This window comes from Carcharhinus amblyrhynchos, chromosome 20, assembly GCF_965287045.1.
Source record: "Carcharhinus amblyrhynchos chromosome 20, sCarAmb.v2.hapA, whole genome shotgun sequence".
NCBI classification, from domain to species: Eukaryota; Metazoa; Chordata; class Chondrichthyes; order Carcharhiniformes; family Carcharhinidae; genus Carcharhinus; species Carcharhinus amblyrhynchos.
The window spans coordinates 37,072,805-37,088,441 of NC_137343.1; the positions used below are offsets into that span (position 1 = coordinate 37,072,805).

Below are 15,637 nucleotides of genomic sequence, written 5' to 3' on the forward strand. Positions count from 1 at the left end.
CCAGTGTCCATACAAGCACAGTTTAAACAAGAAGATTCAGATGGCAATTGGGCCCAGGATGAAAATTGATTTTCACCCCATCTCTTCCAGTCTGAGACCCAGACAAACTATGATATTTTTCTTGTTGCCCTGCTTGAATTCAATGGACTTAGCACAGACTGACTCTGAGACTCTTCTGATCCACATGACCTGGGATTTCACACTCTCTGATGTTCATACCAACTGAGACATCAACAAGTTGCACTCTCTCTACAGTGTGAACTAACCACAAAAAGAATTGGAAACAAGGAATCTTTCTCTGGTCCTCACTCATATATACAGAAAAACAGATCCAAGATTATCCTATAGCACAGATGAATTACTGGACCTATTATCTGTTGTTAGTCCTTGTTCTCTCAGTTTTTCAGATTTTTTCCTTTACTGCTCCTCATCTGCCAACTTGTCTTACTTTCTGTGGTTTGTTTTCTTTGTGTGGTTTGGCTTCTCTTGTTTCTCTGTGACTTCCTGTTCCATGACCAGACACTAAACTCCACCCTGTACAATGTTCAACAAATGGCCAAGATTTTTCAAGCAGCCACCTTAGATATTTTAAAAAAGTTTCTGGTAATCCTGGCGCCCATAATGGAAGTCTGGCCATGATTAAAATTCTATGGTCTCCATGGGAGATCATTGCCACACACGGATTTCAATTTGCTCTCATGGAATATCAACCAAAACTCTCCGGTCTCATGCATCCACTATTGCTGCCAATGAGTACGGAGAATTTGGCACTTAGCCAAATCTCCATTCATTGCAACGGGACTGGAAAATCCCAGCCGCAGGCAAGGTTGAAGAATTCTGGCCATCGAAACCAAATCAGTTATGGGATTTACTCTGGACTAATATTTGACCGAGCTCTCTAAAATAATTTTATTATTCATTTATTTAGCATGTGCATAGTCATAGAGCCAGTCATTAGCCTTGCCAGTTGACAGGTGGAGTTGTTGAACCCATTTTCAAGTTTAGAACCATAGAACATTACAGTACAGAAACAGACCTTTTGGCCCTTCTTGGCTGTGCCCAACCATTTTTCTGCCTAGTCCCACTGACCTGCACCTGGACCATATCCCTTCACACCCCTCTCATCCATATACCTGTTCAAGTTTTTGGTAAAAGTGATCCTGCATTTACCACTTCATCTGGCAGCTCATTCCACACTCCCACCACTCTCTGTGTGAAGAAACTCCCCACTCCAATATTCCTTTTAAACATTTCCCCCTACACCCTTAACCCATGTCCTCTAGTTTTTTTCTCCCCTAACCTCAGTGGAAAAAGCCTGCTTGCATTCACTGTATCTGTACCCATCATAATTTTATACACCTCTATCAAATCTCCCCTCATTCTCCTATGCTCCGGGGAATAAAGTCCTAACCTATTCAACCTTTATCTGTAACTCAGTTTCTCAAGTCCCGGCAACATCCTTGTAAATCTTCTCTGTACTCTTTCAATCTTTTTAATATCCTTCCTGTAATTAGATGACCAAAACTGCACACAATACTCTAAATTCGGCCTCACCAATGTCTTATACAACCTCACCATAACTTTCCAACTCTTATACTCAATACTTTGATTTATAAAGGCCAATGTTCCAAAAGCACTCTTTACAACCCTATCTATCTGTGGCGCCACTTTTCGGGAATTATGTATCTGTATTCCCAGATTCCTCTGTTCTACTACACTCTTCAGTGTCCTACCATTTACCTTGTACGTTCTACCTCGCTTTGTCCTTCCAAAGTGCAATACCTCACACTTGTCTGCATTAAACCCCATCTGCCATTTTTCAGCCCATTTTTCTAGCTGGTCCAAATACCGTTGCAAGCTTTGAAAACCTTCCTGACCGTCCACTACACCTCCAATCTTTGTATCATCAGCAAATTTGCTGATCCAATTTACCACATTATCATCCAGATCATTGAAATTTAGTCAGTGGACACTTCTCAACAGTTATTGTTTGCACTGCATCTGCAGCCTTGATGGTCTTGGTGACCCTGTTGACATTGGGTGGCTGCACAGAAGCCTTGGCCAGTCCAAAACCAGTTTAAAAGGTCTGATCCACCTTGGATACCAAATTCAACAAATCTGCACTTGAGGTACCCTGGTATCACAGAATCAAAAACTGTCAGCAATGTGAAAATAATTTCATTGAATGTTTATTTATAAATATACTGAAAGGTGAAAAAAGGACATCAGGCAATTTTTATCTCATCAATTCAGCAGTGAAACCTAATACACTACCTGTCCAATTCCAATTCTCTTCACACACCCAGTGGTGAACTTTGGCAGACATTTGTCTGTTTCTGCAGCTAGCAATTCCTCAAACACATCACTATTCTGTCACCAGGGACTTGCAGCTTGAGGGGTGCCACTCCACGTCAAGTGTAGCTGACCAGGGGTCTCTCCCAGCTATTCTTACTGCCAGCCATTATTTGGAAGAACTTGCAGATTGACAATAAACCTGTTTGACCGAGTTATAAGCGGACCTTCTTTGGCCATCCAGTTCTGAGGTGGGACTCGAACCCGGAGGTCCTGGCTCAGAGGCAGGGACACTACCCACTGCGCTACAAGACCTCGCTGCCCAATTATTGATGTTTAATTTGATGTTAACAGGAAGGGGTTCTTAAATTATTTGCATGTGATCATGTTGCAGAAAGTAGCAAAGCAAATGGGACTTGACACCAGAAAGACATCCTCCCTTTGGAAAGATCAAGCATTAGTTGAAATAAATATTGCTGTCCTCTACAGCTTTCAGGTAAGTACAAGCTTCATATAATGTCATTTCTTTCCAAACAAATACGAAGATATGTTTGTTGAAGGTTTTTCTCCCTATTTAGTCTGATAAAGTGACAATTGTGGACCATCATTCTGCTACGGAATCCTTCATGAAACACATGGAAAACGAGTATAGGTGTCGAGGAGGGTGCCCTGCAGACTGGGTGTGGATTGTTCCCCCAATGTCAGGAAGCATCACCCCTGTGTTCCATCAAGAGATGCTAAACTATCATCTGAGCCCATCATTTGAGTACCAGGTAAGCTCTTAAAAACAATATTGTTTCCTTCGCCCATCTTTTCCAGTTTGGCCTTTAACCAATTAATTAAACTTATTTGGTTCTTAGCACCTTATCAGCAATTTTTGATGCTTTGTGGTTTGAGCATGTATTATTTAAGATGAATGCATTCCATATGACATGGAAACCAAAGGAGAATCATTGTACTACTGTCAAGATAGGTAAGCCTCAAGTGCTGAACATTCTCTTACTAAATACAACGATCTTCCATCTTCAATTCTCAGGGTAAGTGACGCAAATCTCATGTGTATGAATTGAGCAGACATCTGCTAGTAAGTTTTGCAGATGTGATTCCAGGGATACGCTCTGTACAAATCTGGGAAACTGATGAAGACATGTTGGACTTGAAAGTACTAACCACAATGAATGGAACTTATCAGAAGATTTTCAGTTTCGATTGCTAGATCACGTTGGAAAAAAAGAGGCTGACATACTTGGAAGAGAAGTACAATGAATAGATTTCATGTTGATGGTGTTGCTGGGCTGATTTAGGGTTAATTGGTGCTCAGAGGCTGTGCCCTCTTGATAGCCACGTTTTGCAATTTGTACACTACAACTCAGGCATAAAAGGCACTTGCTACAAAGTCCTGCAATAATTTGTACCATTGAATTTAAATGATTTGAGGAGTCTATAATAGCATAAATCAGTTAACAGCCAAGGCTACGTGATCTGGGTGGCTTTGTCTGAAACAGGACTTTGTCCAAGCAGGATTGCACAAATTGCAAAGCTACGTCTATTGTTGAATAATTTTTCTTTTAAAACTTGGTTTGACTTTTTTTAAAATGGGATAATGTGAGGAACAAATTGAGTTTTACATTGAACTTTTCATGTCCTAAAATGCCAATGAAATACATTTTATTTTTAAATGCAGTCACTCTTATTATGTAGATGAATGTATTACTCGACTATTAATTTAAACATCCTCCAAGCATTCCAGTTTACCGAGACAAACAATAACAGAAGCCGACTCTTTAATTTACTTAACAACCTCCCTTATTTAACACTTTAGGTACTAACTCAAACTCAAACAGTTGCAATACTTTTACTAAACGTTAACTCTTATCTGAACATTTAACTGAATTATTTAACTGAAAATAGAAACTACTGGTTTTAGGAAAATCCTGGCCAGGACTATTCCCAATGTAGAATCTATCCTCGTGGTCTTCTCTGAAGAAGTTTCTTCAGGGCACATTTCTTACGATGGTATATAAAGTTGTCATTAGAAATGAAGGACTTTTGCTTGCTTCCAGAAGATCCTCTATTATCCAGCCAATTGTGTAACTGGAAACTGATCACATGGCTCGAACAGCCAATGAAATTACTTTTAAACGATGCCACTGTGCTTAGTTCAGATGATGTGTCTCCCACATAAAGGCAATAAAATTCAATGACATCCAGTCTACTCCAAAGTAAACAACTTCCCATATTTGGTCAACACAGGAAGCCTAAGATCACAGTTCCCAATCCAGGTCCTGACTCAGAGTGACTTTACGACCAACATCTGGTTTTAATTTTAAGTTGACCAAAAATCCCAGCATGTTTAACTCAGCCAGAGTAGCCATTTTAAAGCCACTATTGCCATTATTGTTATTAAAATCGTTGTCACAGTTGTACTGTCCCCATCTACAAATGCAATGGCTATCATGCATGGTGAGGTCAAACAATGATGCATTAAATGAGCAGTTAATCTGTTTTTGGTGGTGTTAGTTAAAGATACTGATAAACCTCCGAAACAAGAGGTTATAATCTGCAATGGGAAAGTACAGCAGGAAACTTTTCTGCACCTATATCCTCTCACTATTTAACAAAACAGTTTGAGTTATAGCCTTGGCAACGTACCAGTTTGCAACTGCTGTAGATCATTAGCCCAGTGCACAGGCAGAGAGGAAGAAATTTGGGCAGATGTGGAATGTGATAAGACACCCCAATGTATTAATCGTGAGGATTTTCACTTTCCGGAGTTTGGAAGAATGGAAACCACCTCAATGAGGCAGTCAGCGATGGCTTTCTCAAGCAATCTGTGAAACAAGTTGCTCCAGCTGATGCTGTTGAAGTTTTTGCTCAGAAATATCATAAAATCAAGATTACTATTTAATAGTAAAGGGTCAATTTCTTGAATGTTTTATAAAAGAAAACTGACATTACAGTTTGTTTTTTGATTTACCAATGTGGTTCCAAACTTATATGAACAGCTGAGAACATCCTTATCATTGTTAAATTTGATTAATATGTGCCCTTATCTATTTCCATTCTTTTAATTAATCTCAGCCCACACATTAAATTTAATTTTCCTTCCCATAACAACGTTGTCCAAATATTTCTCTCAGATTTTGGTTTTCAGGTATCTGGCAAATGTATTCAAATGTGCCCAATTTTAAGTTTATTTATTTTAAGTTTAGTTATTATTGTCACAAGTGGGCTTACATTAACACTGCAATGAAGTTACTGTGAAAATCTCCTAGTCACCACACTCCAGTGCCTGTTCGGATACACTGAGGGAGAATTTGGCATGGCCAGTGCACCTAACCAGCACGTCTTTTGGACTGTGGGAGGAAACTGGAGCACCCGGATGAAACCCACACAGACGCGCGGAGAATTTGCAGATTCGGCATAGACAGTAAACCAAGCTGGGAACTGAACCCAGGTCCCTAGCAGTGTGAGGCCGCAGTGCCAACCAATGTGCCACCGTGCCACCCATATTGCATGATAGCATTCAAAATAAAGCACTGATTCTAAAGTCTTGGAATTTGCTTTTCTTTAAAATGTATTGGCCTTACAGTCACCCTGAACTGTATTCCCTTAAGAAGTAGCCCTGACTTTCTGTCCTTTTGATTTCTAATAAGTTAGTAATGTTATTTAACGTTTGTTTAACTCACATATCGGACGTCTATATTTTGGCACCATTACATGTCCTCAGTGCTTTAATTCAAGCACATATTGTCCAAAGGGCCCTCTATCTGATTTGATTGGATTTGATTTAATTTATTATTGTCACATATATTATATTCAGCGAAAAGTATTGTTTCTTGCCCACTATATGGACAAAGCATACCGTTCATAGAGAAGGAAAGGAGAGAGTGCAGAATGTAGTGTCACAGTCATAGCTAGGGTGTAGCGAAAGATAAACTAAATACGAGGTAAGTCCATTCTCCCCTGGTCAATAAGGTTTATATGGTTATCACAAATTTACTGCCTCATAAAGCACTGGGGGGGGGGTGGGTCTGGGGGATTGGGGTGGGAAGTGGTATTCAATGTACTGAAAGCATTGGTGATGATCTATAAAAACTTCATGTTTATGAAAACAAATAACTTCACATTTGACAAATCCTGTCATATTAACACCTAAATTGTTTCAGTGAAGTTTTGAGTGGATTTGATATCATCTTGCATCATGCAAGAGCAAAAATGCACTATTTTAAATGTCATTCCAGACCAACATAGTCATAGAATCCCTACATCAATTATGCACCGACAAGAATATCTATCACAGGCCCTATCCCTGTAACCCTACATATTTACCCTGACATTAAGCGGCAATTTAGCATGGTCTGTCACCCTAACCTGCACATCTTTTGGACTGTGGGAAGAAGCCAGAGCAGCTGAAGGAAAGCCACGCAGGCATAGGGAGAATGTACAGACTCCACTCAGGTGACCACCCGAGGCGGGAATTGAATCTGGGTCCGTAGCACTGTGAGGCAGCAGTGCTGACCACTGTGCCACTGTGCTGTCCATAAACATTATACATAAGAAATAATGTCACCTCAAGTGTATATTTTCCACAGTAACCTGATTGAAAATGGAATGGACATTACCAATTAGCAATGCCAGTAGAAATTTTCTCCTGTCAAAGTGAAAACTAATTAAGGTTTTCTTTGCAAAGTTAAAACATGCTGATTGTGAATTCTCGCCCTGTGCATTAATCTCAGAATCGAGATCCCCATGTTCCTGCCTGTAATGGATGCATCATTTCATATTTGAGACATCAACTGCATTAACTATTGTTTCCGTGCAGGCAGATCCTTGGCTGAGTCATGTGTGGAAAGGAATTAATGGAACTCCTACCAAAAAGCGGACTATTGGATTTAAAAAGCTAGCAAAGTAAGTTTATTGTATTCAATACACAGTAGTTTATAGCAGCTGTATACTGTTGCATGATAGTTGGATTTGATACTTCTGTTTGTCAGTATGTGCTATCTATTTGTGACCGTGAAACTTATGTCTTGTTTTTTTAAAGGCACACTCATTAATCCATTCTTGTGTGAATTGAACTAGTGGCAGCCAGAATCCTGGTCCAAGATTGAATCATGACATGATTTACACGTTCATTAGCTGCAGTTTTGAGAGAGGCATAATTCAGACTTAAACAATGGTGGAGGATGACAGATCTCCCTTCCAAATTTCAATGGATGATTGTTCAAATCCCAGTCCAGGAAACTCTTCCTGGGAAATAAATAAGAAAGGGGAAATTCCTTGAAACATATCTGAGAAGGAAGCAGTGTGATTGAAATGTCTCGCATAAGAAAATAAATTGGTTTGAAACTTGTAAGAGAATGTTTATGTTAATGCTCACAGAAAGTACCAGAAGAAACAAGTTAGTTAAAAAAGAATAGTTTCCTTTTTTTTGCTTCTGATCCCTTTATTATTTTTCCATTTAACGTGTGAGGTGCGAATATATAATTGTTATAAAAACAGAAAATGCTGGAAAATCTCATAGATCATAGATAAGGGTCATGGGTGGAGGGGGGACTGGTAATGTTAAAATGGTGGCGTGGGCTCATTGGGCCGAAGGGCCTGTTTCCTGGGCTGTTTTGTTCTTTGTCTGACAGCAGCTATGGAGAGTGAATAGAGTCAACATTAACCCTAAATTTTTATATGCTTGGCTGTTTTTAAATTTAAAACTAGAGGTATTAACTCCTGCCCTATAGTTAAAACAGAAGAAAGTGGTTTTACTGTATTAAAAACTTTTAGTAGCATGTTAATGTAATTTGACTGCGGATTTGAAGAAGTTATAATCTTTTCTTCATGTGATAACCAATTTTGCTGATACACATCACTCTAAAGATTCATAAGATATTGCTTTGGCATCACTTTCAATATGTTTTACACCATTAATACTCCAAGCACCATTGGGAAGCAAGCCACTGGAGCTAGGCATTGCTGGCTCCCATCTATTTCCCTAGATAAAACAAGACTGGTCTTTTCCAAATTACAATCACAATAGCAAAAGTTAAGTCATGCCAGCTGGCTCCTTGATACTTGACAGAATTGAATTACTGTCATCAGAACTTTCCGGGACTCACATCTGAATTTATTGTTGAAAGAAATGGGTGGGGTACATGTGTCTAAGGACCCTCCTCCCAATGACCTGTTAGAGTGTGCTGTCATTTATTTGCACACTGAAGTCACCCAGTCCTAAAACTCTGGCATTTTTGTTTGAAAAGAGCGGTGAAATTCTCTACTAAGTTGATGGGACATGCAATGGCCAAAAGAGTCAAAGCCACCATCTTGTATGCCACAGAAACTGGAAAGTCCCACGCCTACGCAAGAACATTATGTGAAATTTTCAAACATGCCTTCGACGCCAAGGTGAGAAACAAATTTGTCTTAATTCTTTGGAGTTATTTCACCATGATATGTCCCAATAATTGAATGCCTCACGGTATCGGGGAGGTTTCCTCGACCGTGTTTGGATTCAGCAGTGCAGTGAACATTGAAGAATGGCACTGGCTGAAACTCAAAGAAGTCTGTTGATTGTCCTCAATTTAAATGAGCAGGAGAAAACCAGGGCGATTGTCTTCACTGGTTTGCTCTTCTAACTATCCAATTTTCTATCAATCTCAATGCTCTATTCAATGAGTTGAATATCATCTCCCTTTCAGGAATGATAAACATATCCACGCGCTGTGTTTATTCCATGGTGATGGAAATACAATATGAGAAAAGTACCTGCTTTTGAGTGGTGCAAGTGGGCAATACCGGATTCAAACCGATTCACTTGCACACAACCCTCTACCCACAGGGAAGCAGAGTCCTGAGCTAGCTATCCATTCCAATGGATAGCTTTGTTTTAGCAACATCTCATTGCCAGTGACACTTCTAATGCTTGAGAAAGCCCCTTTGGGACATTTGATCCTTGGCTGATGTTACTAACGTTCTTTTAAGATCAAAGTAAAATGTCACCAGATGTTGTTAAACGATACAGGGCTAATGGGGTATTAGTTTACGTTCTCAGTACTTGTGGTTATCCTGCCATTCTTACATGGATGGCAAAGAAGCACAAATGGCTGTGGTTTGTTGGGAGGGTGGTGGTTTGTTGGGAGGGTGGAGAGGGGGTAATGCATGATGGTGGGATTTTTAACTTTGGTTGATGGTGCAAAATAAGTAATAGTGAGCCAGTGTCCTGTTGTATGACCTTTTGTATCCATTGAAGTCAATATAATGAATAATCAATGGAAAATGGGCTGTCAACTCACGAACACCCATTTCACATTACCATTCAAAATCTTGATTTCCCACAAAGTGTGTAATGTAAATGCAGGATTATTGGGAAATCCTTAAACTAAGAATATTATAACTAACTATGGTGAAAATAAGAGTGTAAATGTGCCACAGCTATCTATTAATCAGTGAAACACATCACCCTGCATTGTCAGGAAATAAAACATTTGATAGTCATGGTGGCATGGTGGCACAGTGGTTAGCACTGCTGCCTCACAGTGCCAGGGACCCTGATTTGGTTCCTGGCTTGGATCACTGTCAGTGCACTTTCTCCCCATGTCTGTGTGGGTTTCCTCCAGGTGCTCCAGTTTCCTCCCACAGTTCGAAAGACCTACTGATTAGGTGCGTAGGCCATGCTAAATTCTCTCTTAGTGTACCCGAACAGGAGCTGGAGTGTGGTGACTACAGGATTTCCACTAGGGTAACTCCATCGCAGTGTTAATGTTAGCCTACTTGTGACAATCATAGAATCATATAGTGCAGAAGAGGCCCTTCGGTCCATCGAGTCCACACCAACAGATTAGAAATACCTGAACTCCCACCTAATCCCATCTGCCAGCACTTGGCCCATATAGTCCTGAATGTTATGACATGCCAAGTGCCCATTCAGATATCTTTTAAAGGATGTGAAGCAACCCGCCTCTACCACCCAATCCATCACGCAAACCAGCCTTCCATCCATTGACTCTGTCTATACTTCCCGCTGCCTCAAAAAAGCAGCCAGTGTAATTATGGACCCCACGCACCCCCCACATTCTCTCTTGACCTTCTCGCATTAGGTAAAAGATACAAAAGGTCACGAACCAGCTGACCCAAAAACAGCTTCTTCCCTGCTGCCATCAGACTTTTGAACGGACCTACCTCACATTAAGTTGATCTTTCTCTACACCCTAGCTATAACTGTAACACTACATTCTGTATTCTCTCATTTCCTTCTCTATGAATGGCATGCTTTGTCTGTGTAGCAGGCAAAAAAACAATACTTTCCACTGTATGATAATACACGTGACAATAACAAATCAAATCAAACCAAAATCACCCTCCCAGGCAGCACATTCCATACCATCACACCTTCTGGGTGAAAACGTTTTTCCTCACATCCCCTCTCAAATTTCTGCCCCTCACCTTGAACCTGTCCCCTCATGATTGACTCTTCAACTAAGGAGAACAGTTGCTCCTTAACCACTCTGACCATGTCCCTCATAATCTTGTACACCTTGATCAAGTCAATCTTCAGTCTTTTCTGTTTCAATAAAAACAACCCAAGCCCACCCAACCTCTCTTCATAAGTTAAATATTCCATCCCAGGCAGCATCCTAGTGAACCTCCTCTGCACCCTCTCCAATGCAATCAATCTTTCCTATAATGTGACAATCAGAACTGCACACAGTACTTTAGCTGTGGCTGTACCAAAGGTCTATACAACCCCAACATGACTTCCCTGCTTTTGTTACCTATGCCTCAATTGATAAAGGCAAATGTCCCACATGCCTTTTCCACCATCCTACTAACATGCTCTTTTGACTTCAGAGATCTGTGGACAAACACGCCAAGGTCCCTTTGTTCCACAGAACTTCCTAGTGTCCTATCTTTCGCTGAGTACTTCCTTGTCAAATTATTCCTTCCGTAGTGTATCAACTCTCACTTTTCAGTGTTAAATTTCTTCTGGCACTTATCTACCCATTTGACAATTCCATCTATATCTTCTTGTAGCCCAAGATCCTCCGCCTCACTATTAACCACCCATACAATCTTCGTGTCATCCTCAAATTTACTAATCTTACCCCAACATAGACATCTATGTCATTTATATAAATGACAAATAAAAGTGGGCCCAACAGATCCCTGTGGTACAACATTGCACACTGGCTTCCAGTCACTAAAGCAGCCTTCTGTCATCACTCTTCTTAATGAAAGATTCTTAACTTATGAAGATTGCTTACTGTTACCTATGTGTTTAACTTACAAATCATTTGATTAATGCACAGTGGAAGAGGCAGCAATGAAAATTTGTGGTATTATTAAATAACAATGCTGCCTGACTGAACTAACACCCCCTACTCTTGTATGGGATAAGTTTAAGTTTATTTAATAGTGTCACAAGTAGGCTTACATTAACACTGTAATGAAGTTACTGTGAAAATCCCCGAGTCACCACACTCCGGCACCTGTTCGGGTACACTGAGGAGAATTTAGCATGGCCAATGCACCTAACTTGCACGTCTTTCAGATTGTGGGAGAAATGGGAGCACCCAGAGAAAACTGATGCAGACACATGAGAGGGTGCAGATTCCAGCGCAGACAGTGACCCATGCCAGGAATCGAACCCTGGTCCCTGGCTCTGTTCAGCAGCAGTGCTAACCACTATGCCACCATGCCACCCCGCGTTGAGATAATGTAATTCAATCTGAAAAAGAATGGAGTTAAAGTTTGCTGTGACTGCCTGAATTCCATTTGTCTTTGCAGGCTATGTCCATGGATGAATATGACATTGTGCATCTCGAGCACGAAGCACTGGTGCTGGTGGTTACAAGCACCTTCGGCAATGGTGACCCTCCTGAGAATGGAGAAGTATGAAAATAAATGAAAGTTACTTGAGCGTGTTTCCAAAAGACTGGGGGAGAGGCGCAGAATTCTCTGACCTCGCATGCGAGCGAGAATGGAGAATTAGGTGCTCAGCCAAACAAAACTCCATTCATGGCAGCAGGAACAGAGGTCTACCTCCCACCACCGAGACACATGCCACTGAGAGGCCGGAGAATTTCACCAGAATCTGAAATCGATCGCACCCGTTTTATGGGCCTAAAATTAGACACCTTAGATAGCCGACATATTGATAGATTTACATAGCCAGTCTATTAAATAGATTCAAATTCAAATTTGGCCATGTTTCTGGGGCTTATATAACCTCTTAAGATCATTCTCTTCATAATGCAGAAGTGACACGATGAGGCATACTGATGCAATTGTTGTATTGTGTCCTTGTAAATAAATGCAGTTTTAAACGAATGGTTCTTTAAAATGAAAGTTTAACTTTATCTCATTCTTGAACTTCATCTCATTCTTCTAGAAATTTGGATCTGCCCTGATGGAAATTAGACATCCTAATTCAAATTCACCTGAAAGGAAGTGAGTGAAATTAAAACATCATTGCTGAATAATTACCCAATATATTACTAAACTGAGGCAATCTCTCACCTGAGCCAATATCGAGCTTGTTTATATTTTTGACCTCAATTAAGGCGTTCCTAGGTAACAGTGATCATAACATGATGGAATTTCACATTTAGTTTGAGGGAGAGAGGAGATCTAAGATAAATGTTTTAAACTTAAAAGGGCAATTATGAGGACATGAAGGCAAATCTGGCCACAGTGAACTGGGAAATTAAGTTAAGGGACAAGTCAGTAGAGACGTGGTGGCAGACATTTTGGGCGATATTTCAGAATACTCAGGAAAGGTACGTTCCAGTGAGAAAAAAAGACACTAAGGGAAGGAGAATCAAATTGGAAGAAAATGCAAAGACAAGTGGCTGATCAGAAGATTTGACAAAATATAAAGAACAGCAAAGACTGACTCAAAGATTAATCAGGAGAGAGACATTAGAGTACAAGAAACAGCTAGCTAGAAATATAAGAGATGAGAGCTTTTACAGATATTTAAAAATGAAAGGAGTTAGTACAGTCAGCATTAGTCCTCTAGAGAGTGTTAATAATGGAAAGTAAGGAAATAACAGATGAATTGAATAGATTTGTTTTTGTCTCTTCACTGTAGAAGATACAAATAACATTGCCAAAATAATTGTGAAAGGGAGGGGATCTGGCAAAGGGGTTGTGCAGGGATGGATTATGTAGATAGTCATGTTAAGGGGGGGCATTTTGGGCTCATGATGGGTGAATGTTGGAGGTCATGATAGGGGGATTTTAGGGGTCATGATGGGGGATGTCAAAGGATATGATGGGGGATGTCAGGGGTCAGGCAGGGAGACCCATTGTGAGGGTCCCAATGCCCCAGTGAAGGTAACCCATGTCGGGGAGGGGGTAGGGGAACATGCTGCCAATGAGGGAAGTCCCGATGTCTGTGAGGGGAGGGAGAGGGTCTCCCAGTGCACTGAGATCGAAGAAGGAAAATGGGTGTTGTTGTTTATTGCTGGGGAATAGAAAATATAAAAAGAGATCTTTAGTTCCAGATATAAAGGGTGTTGGTGAGACCACATCTGCAATACTGTACACAAGTGTGGATTTCTTATTTAAGAAAGGGGAGGGTGGGGGAGATTATCTGATGGGAAAAGGTTGGACAAGTTGAGTTTTGAAGAACATGAGGAGATTGTACTGAAACATAAATCATCCTGCAGGAACGTGATAGGGTGGATGCTGAAAGGACATTTCTCCTTGTGAGGGAGAATAAAATTAGGATATAAAAATAACAGCATCCTATCATGATGGAGATGAAGAGTTGGAGAGCAGTGGCGGTAAGGTCATTGAATATTATAAGCAAAGGTTGATCGATTCTTGACTAACAGGGGAGTCAAAGGTTATTGGGACTAAGTAGAATTTGGAGGTGGGGTTACATTCAGATCAGCCATGACCTTATTGAACGGCGGAGCAGGCTCGAGGGGCAAAATGACCTACCCCTGCTCCTAATTCACATGTTTATATTGTATGTAAAACAAACGTATCTTTCGACTCTCTATCCAGAAGCTACAAAGTTCGCTTCAACAGTGTGTCCTCATGGTCAGATACCCGTAAATCTTCAAGCGATGAACCAGAACACAAAGATACTTTTGAGAGTACCGGGCCTTTAGCTAATGTCAGGTAAGTGCGTTCCAAACTCATTCAACTTGCACTTATTTTACAGCCCTGCAAAATAAGCAGCATTGTAAAATAGATTTCAGCAGCGCAGAGGCCCAACTTAAAGGATGGCTCAACCCCTAGCACTGGGGAAAAAGACCCGCCATTGGCAAACACAATGACCACTGCAGATTATACAGGTGCTCACGACTGTAGTATTTTGTTAATAGATCATTTAAGATAAAACAGTTGACAAATTTTCTTAATCAATGCACTGGAAATAGAAGAAAGGAAGTTACATCCTACAATGTTTTTTTTAATCGCATGTGACACCCTGGATTTTAAATTCTGCTGGAAATGTCATTGAAAAAAGCAAGCACTTTGAGAAAAGCCATCAGACTGGTTGAGAGTTTTTTTGTCTGAAGTATTGGTAAACTGTAAGTAGCATAAAGAAAGTGAGCATGTGTGAATATGGAGTTTGAACGTATTACTTTTGCAGATTTTCGGTCTTTGGTCTTGGCTCTCGAGCCTATCCACATTTCTGTGCATTTGCCCGAGCTGTTGACACTCTCCTGGAGGAACTTGGAGGAGAACGGATTATGAGGATGGGAGAAGGGGATGAACTCTGTGGGCAAGAGGAGTCATTCAGGACTTGGGCTAAAAAAGTTTTTAAGGTGATTTACTTCTAACTTCTTCATATTAATTGGGGCTCGCGTTGCGACTTCTCAGATTCTTTGGGGGTCATTTTCAGTTTGGCCATGAACGTAAATCAGGCAAAATGAGAATCTAATGGAGATGGATACCTGGGGAGGTATATAATGGTATCATCTAGTTCGCATTATTGGCAATGTCAAAGTTACCCTCATTGCTTCTTTTTCAAGCATTCTCATGAAGCTGAAGTATTTTGAAAAGTATCGATTACAATGCGGCCAAAGTGTGTCAAAATATTAGCAAAGCATACAGAAGCATCAGAATATTTAAAATTCTCAGTTAGAATATGAAAAAATAATATAAAAGTAACAACAGGGTATTGAAACGTATTAAGAGAGTATAGGAGCAAGTGTGGTGTAGCTCACCACTGCCTTCTCAAGGGCAGTTTGGAGAGGACAGCAAATGCTGGCCTTGCCAGTAAGGTTCATGTCCCATGAACAAATAAAAGGAAATCGTTAATATAGCGTTGTGACACATGTTGAAAGTGACAAAAAAGGCATTGTAGAAGAATGGGCAGCACAACAGTTCTGGACGT

At 40.4% G+C, this 15,637-nt stretch overlaps 1 protein-coding gene across 2 annotated transcripts in view; it reads left to right on the top strand.

The window, feature by feature from the left end:
* nos1 (nitric oxide synthase 1 (neuronal)) overlaps positions 1-15,637 on the top strand; it is a 90,221-nt gene that overhangs the window by 50,707 nt on the left and 23,877 nt on the right. For both annotated transcript variants that reach the window (XM_080208418.1, XM_080208417.1), the window contains 8 exons: positions 2,687-2,788; positions 2,871-3,065; positions 7,118-7,203; positions 8,547-8,691; positions 12,070-12,174; positions 12,674-12,732; positions 14,299-14,415; positions 14,891-15,065. In XM_080208418.1, coding sequence (XP_080064544.1) covers positions 2,687-2,788; positions 2,871-3,065; positions 7,118-7,203; positions 8,547-8,691; positions 12,070-12,174; positions 12,674-12,732; positions 14,299-14,415; positions 14,891-15,065 — 984 coding nt within the window. The remainder of the gene's footprint in view (positions 1-2,686; positions 2,789-2,870; positions 3,066-7,117; positions 7,204-8,546; positions 8,692-12,069; positions 12,175-12,673; positions 12,733-14,298; positions 14,416-14,890; positions 15,066-15,637) is intronic.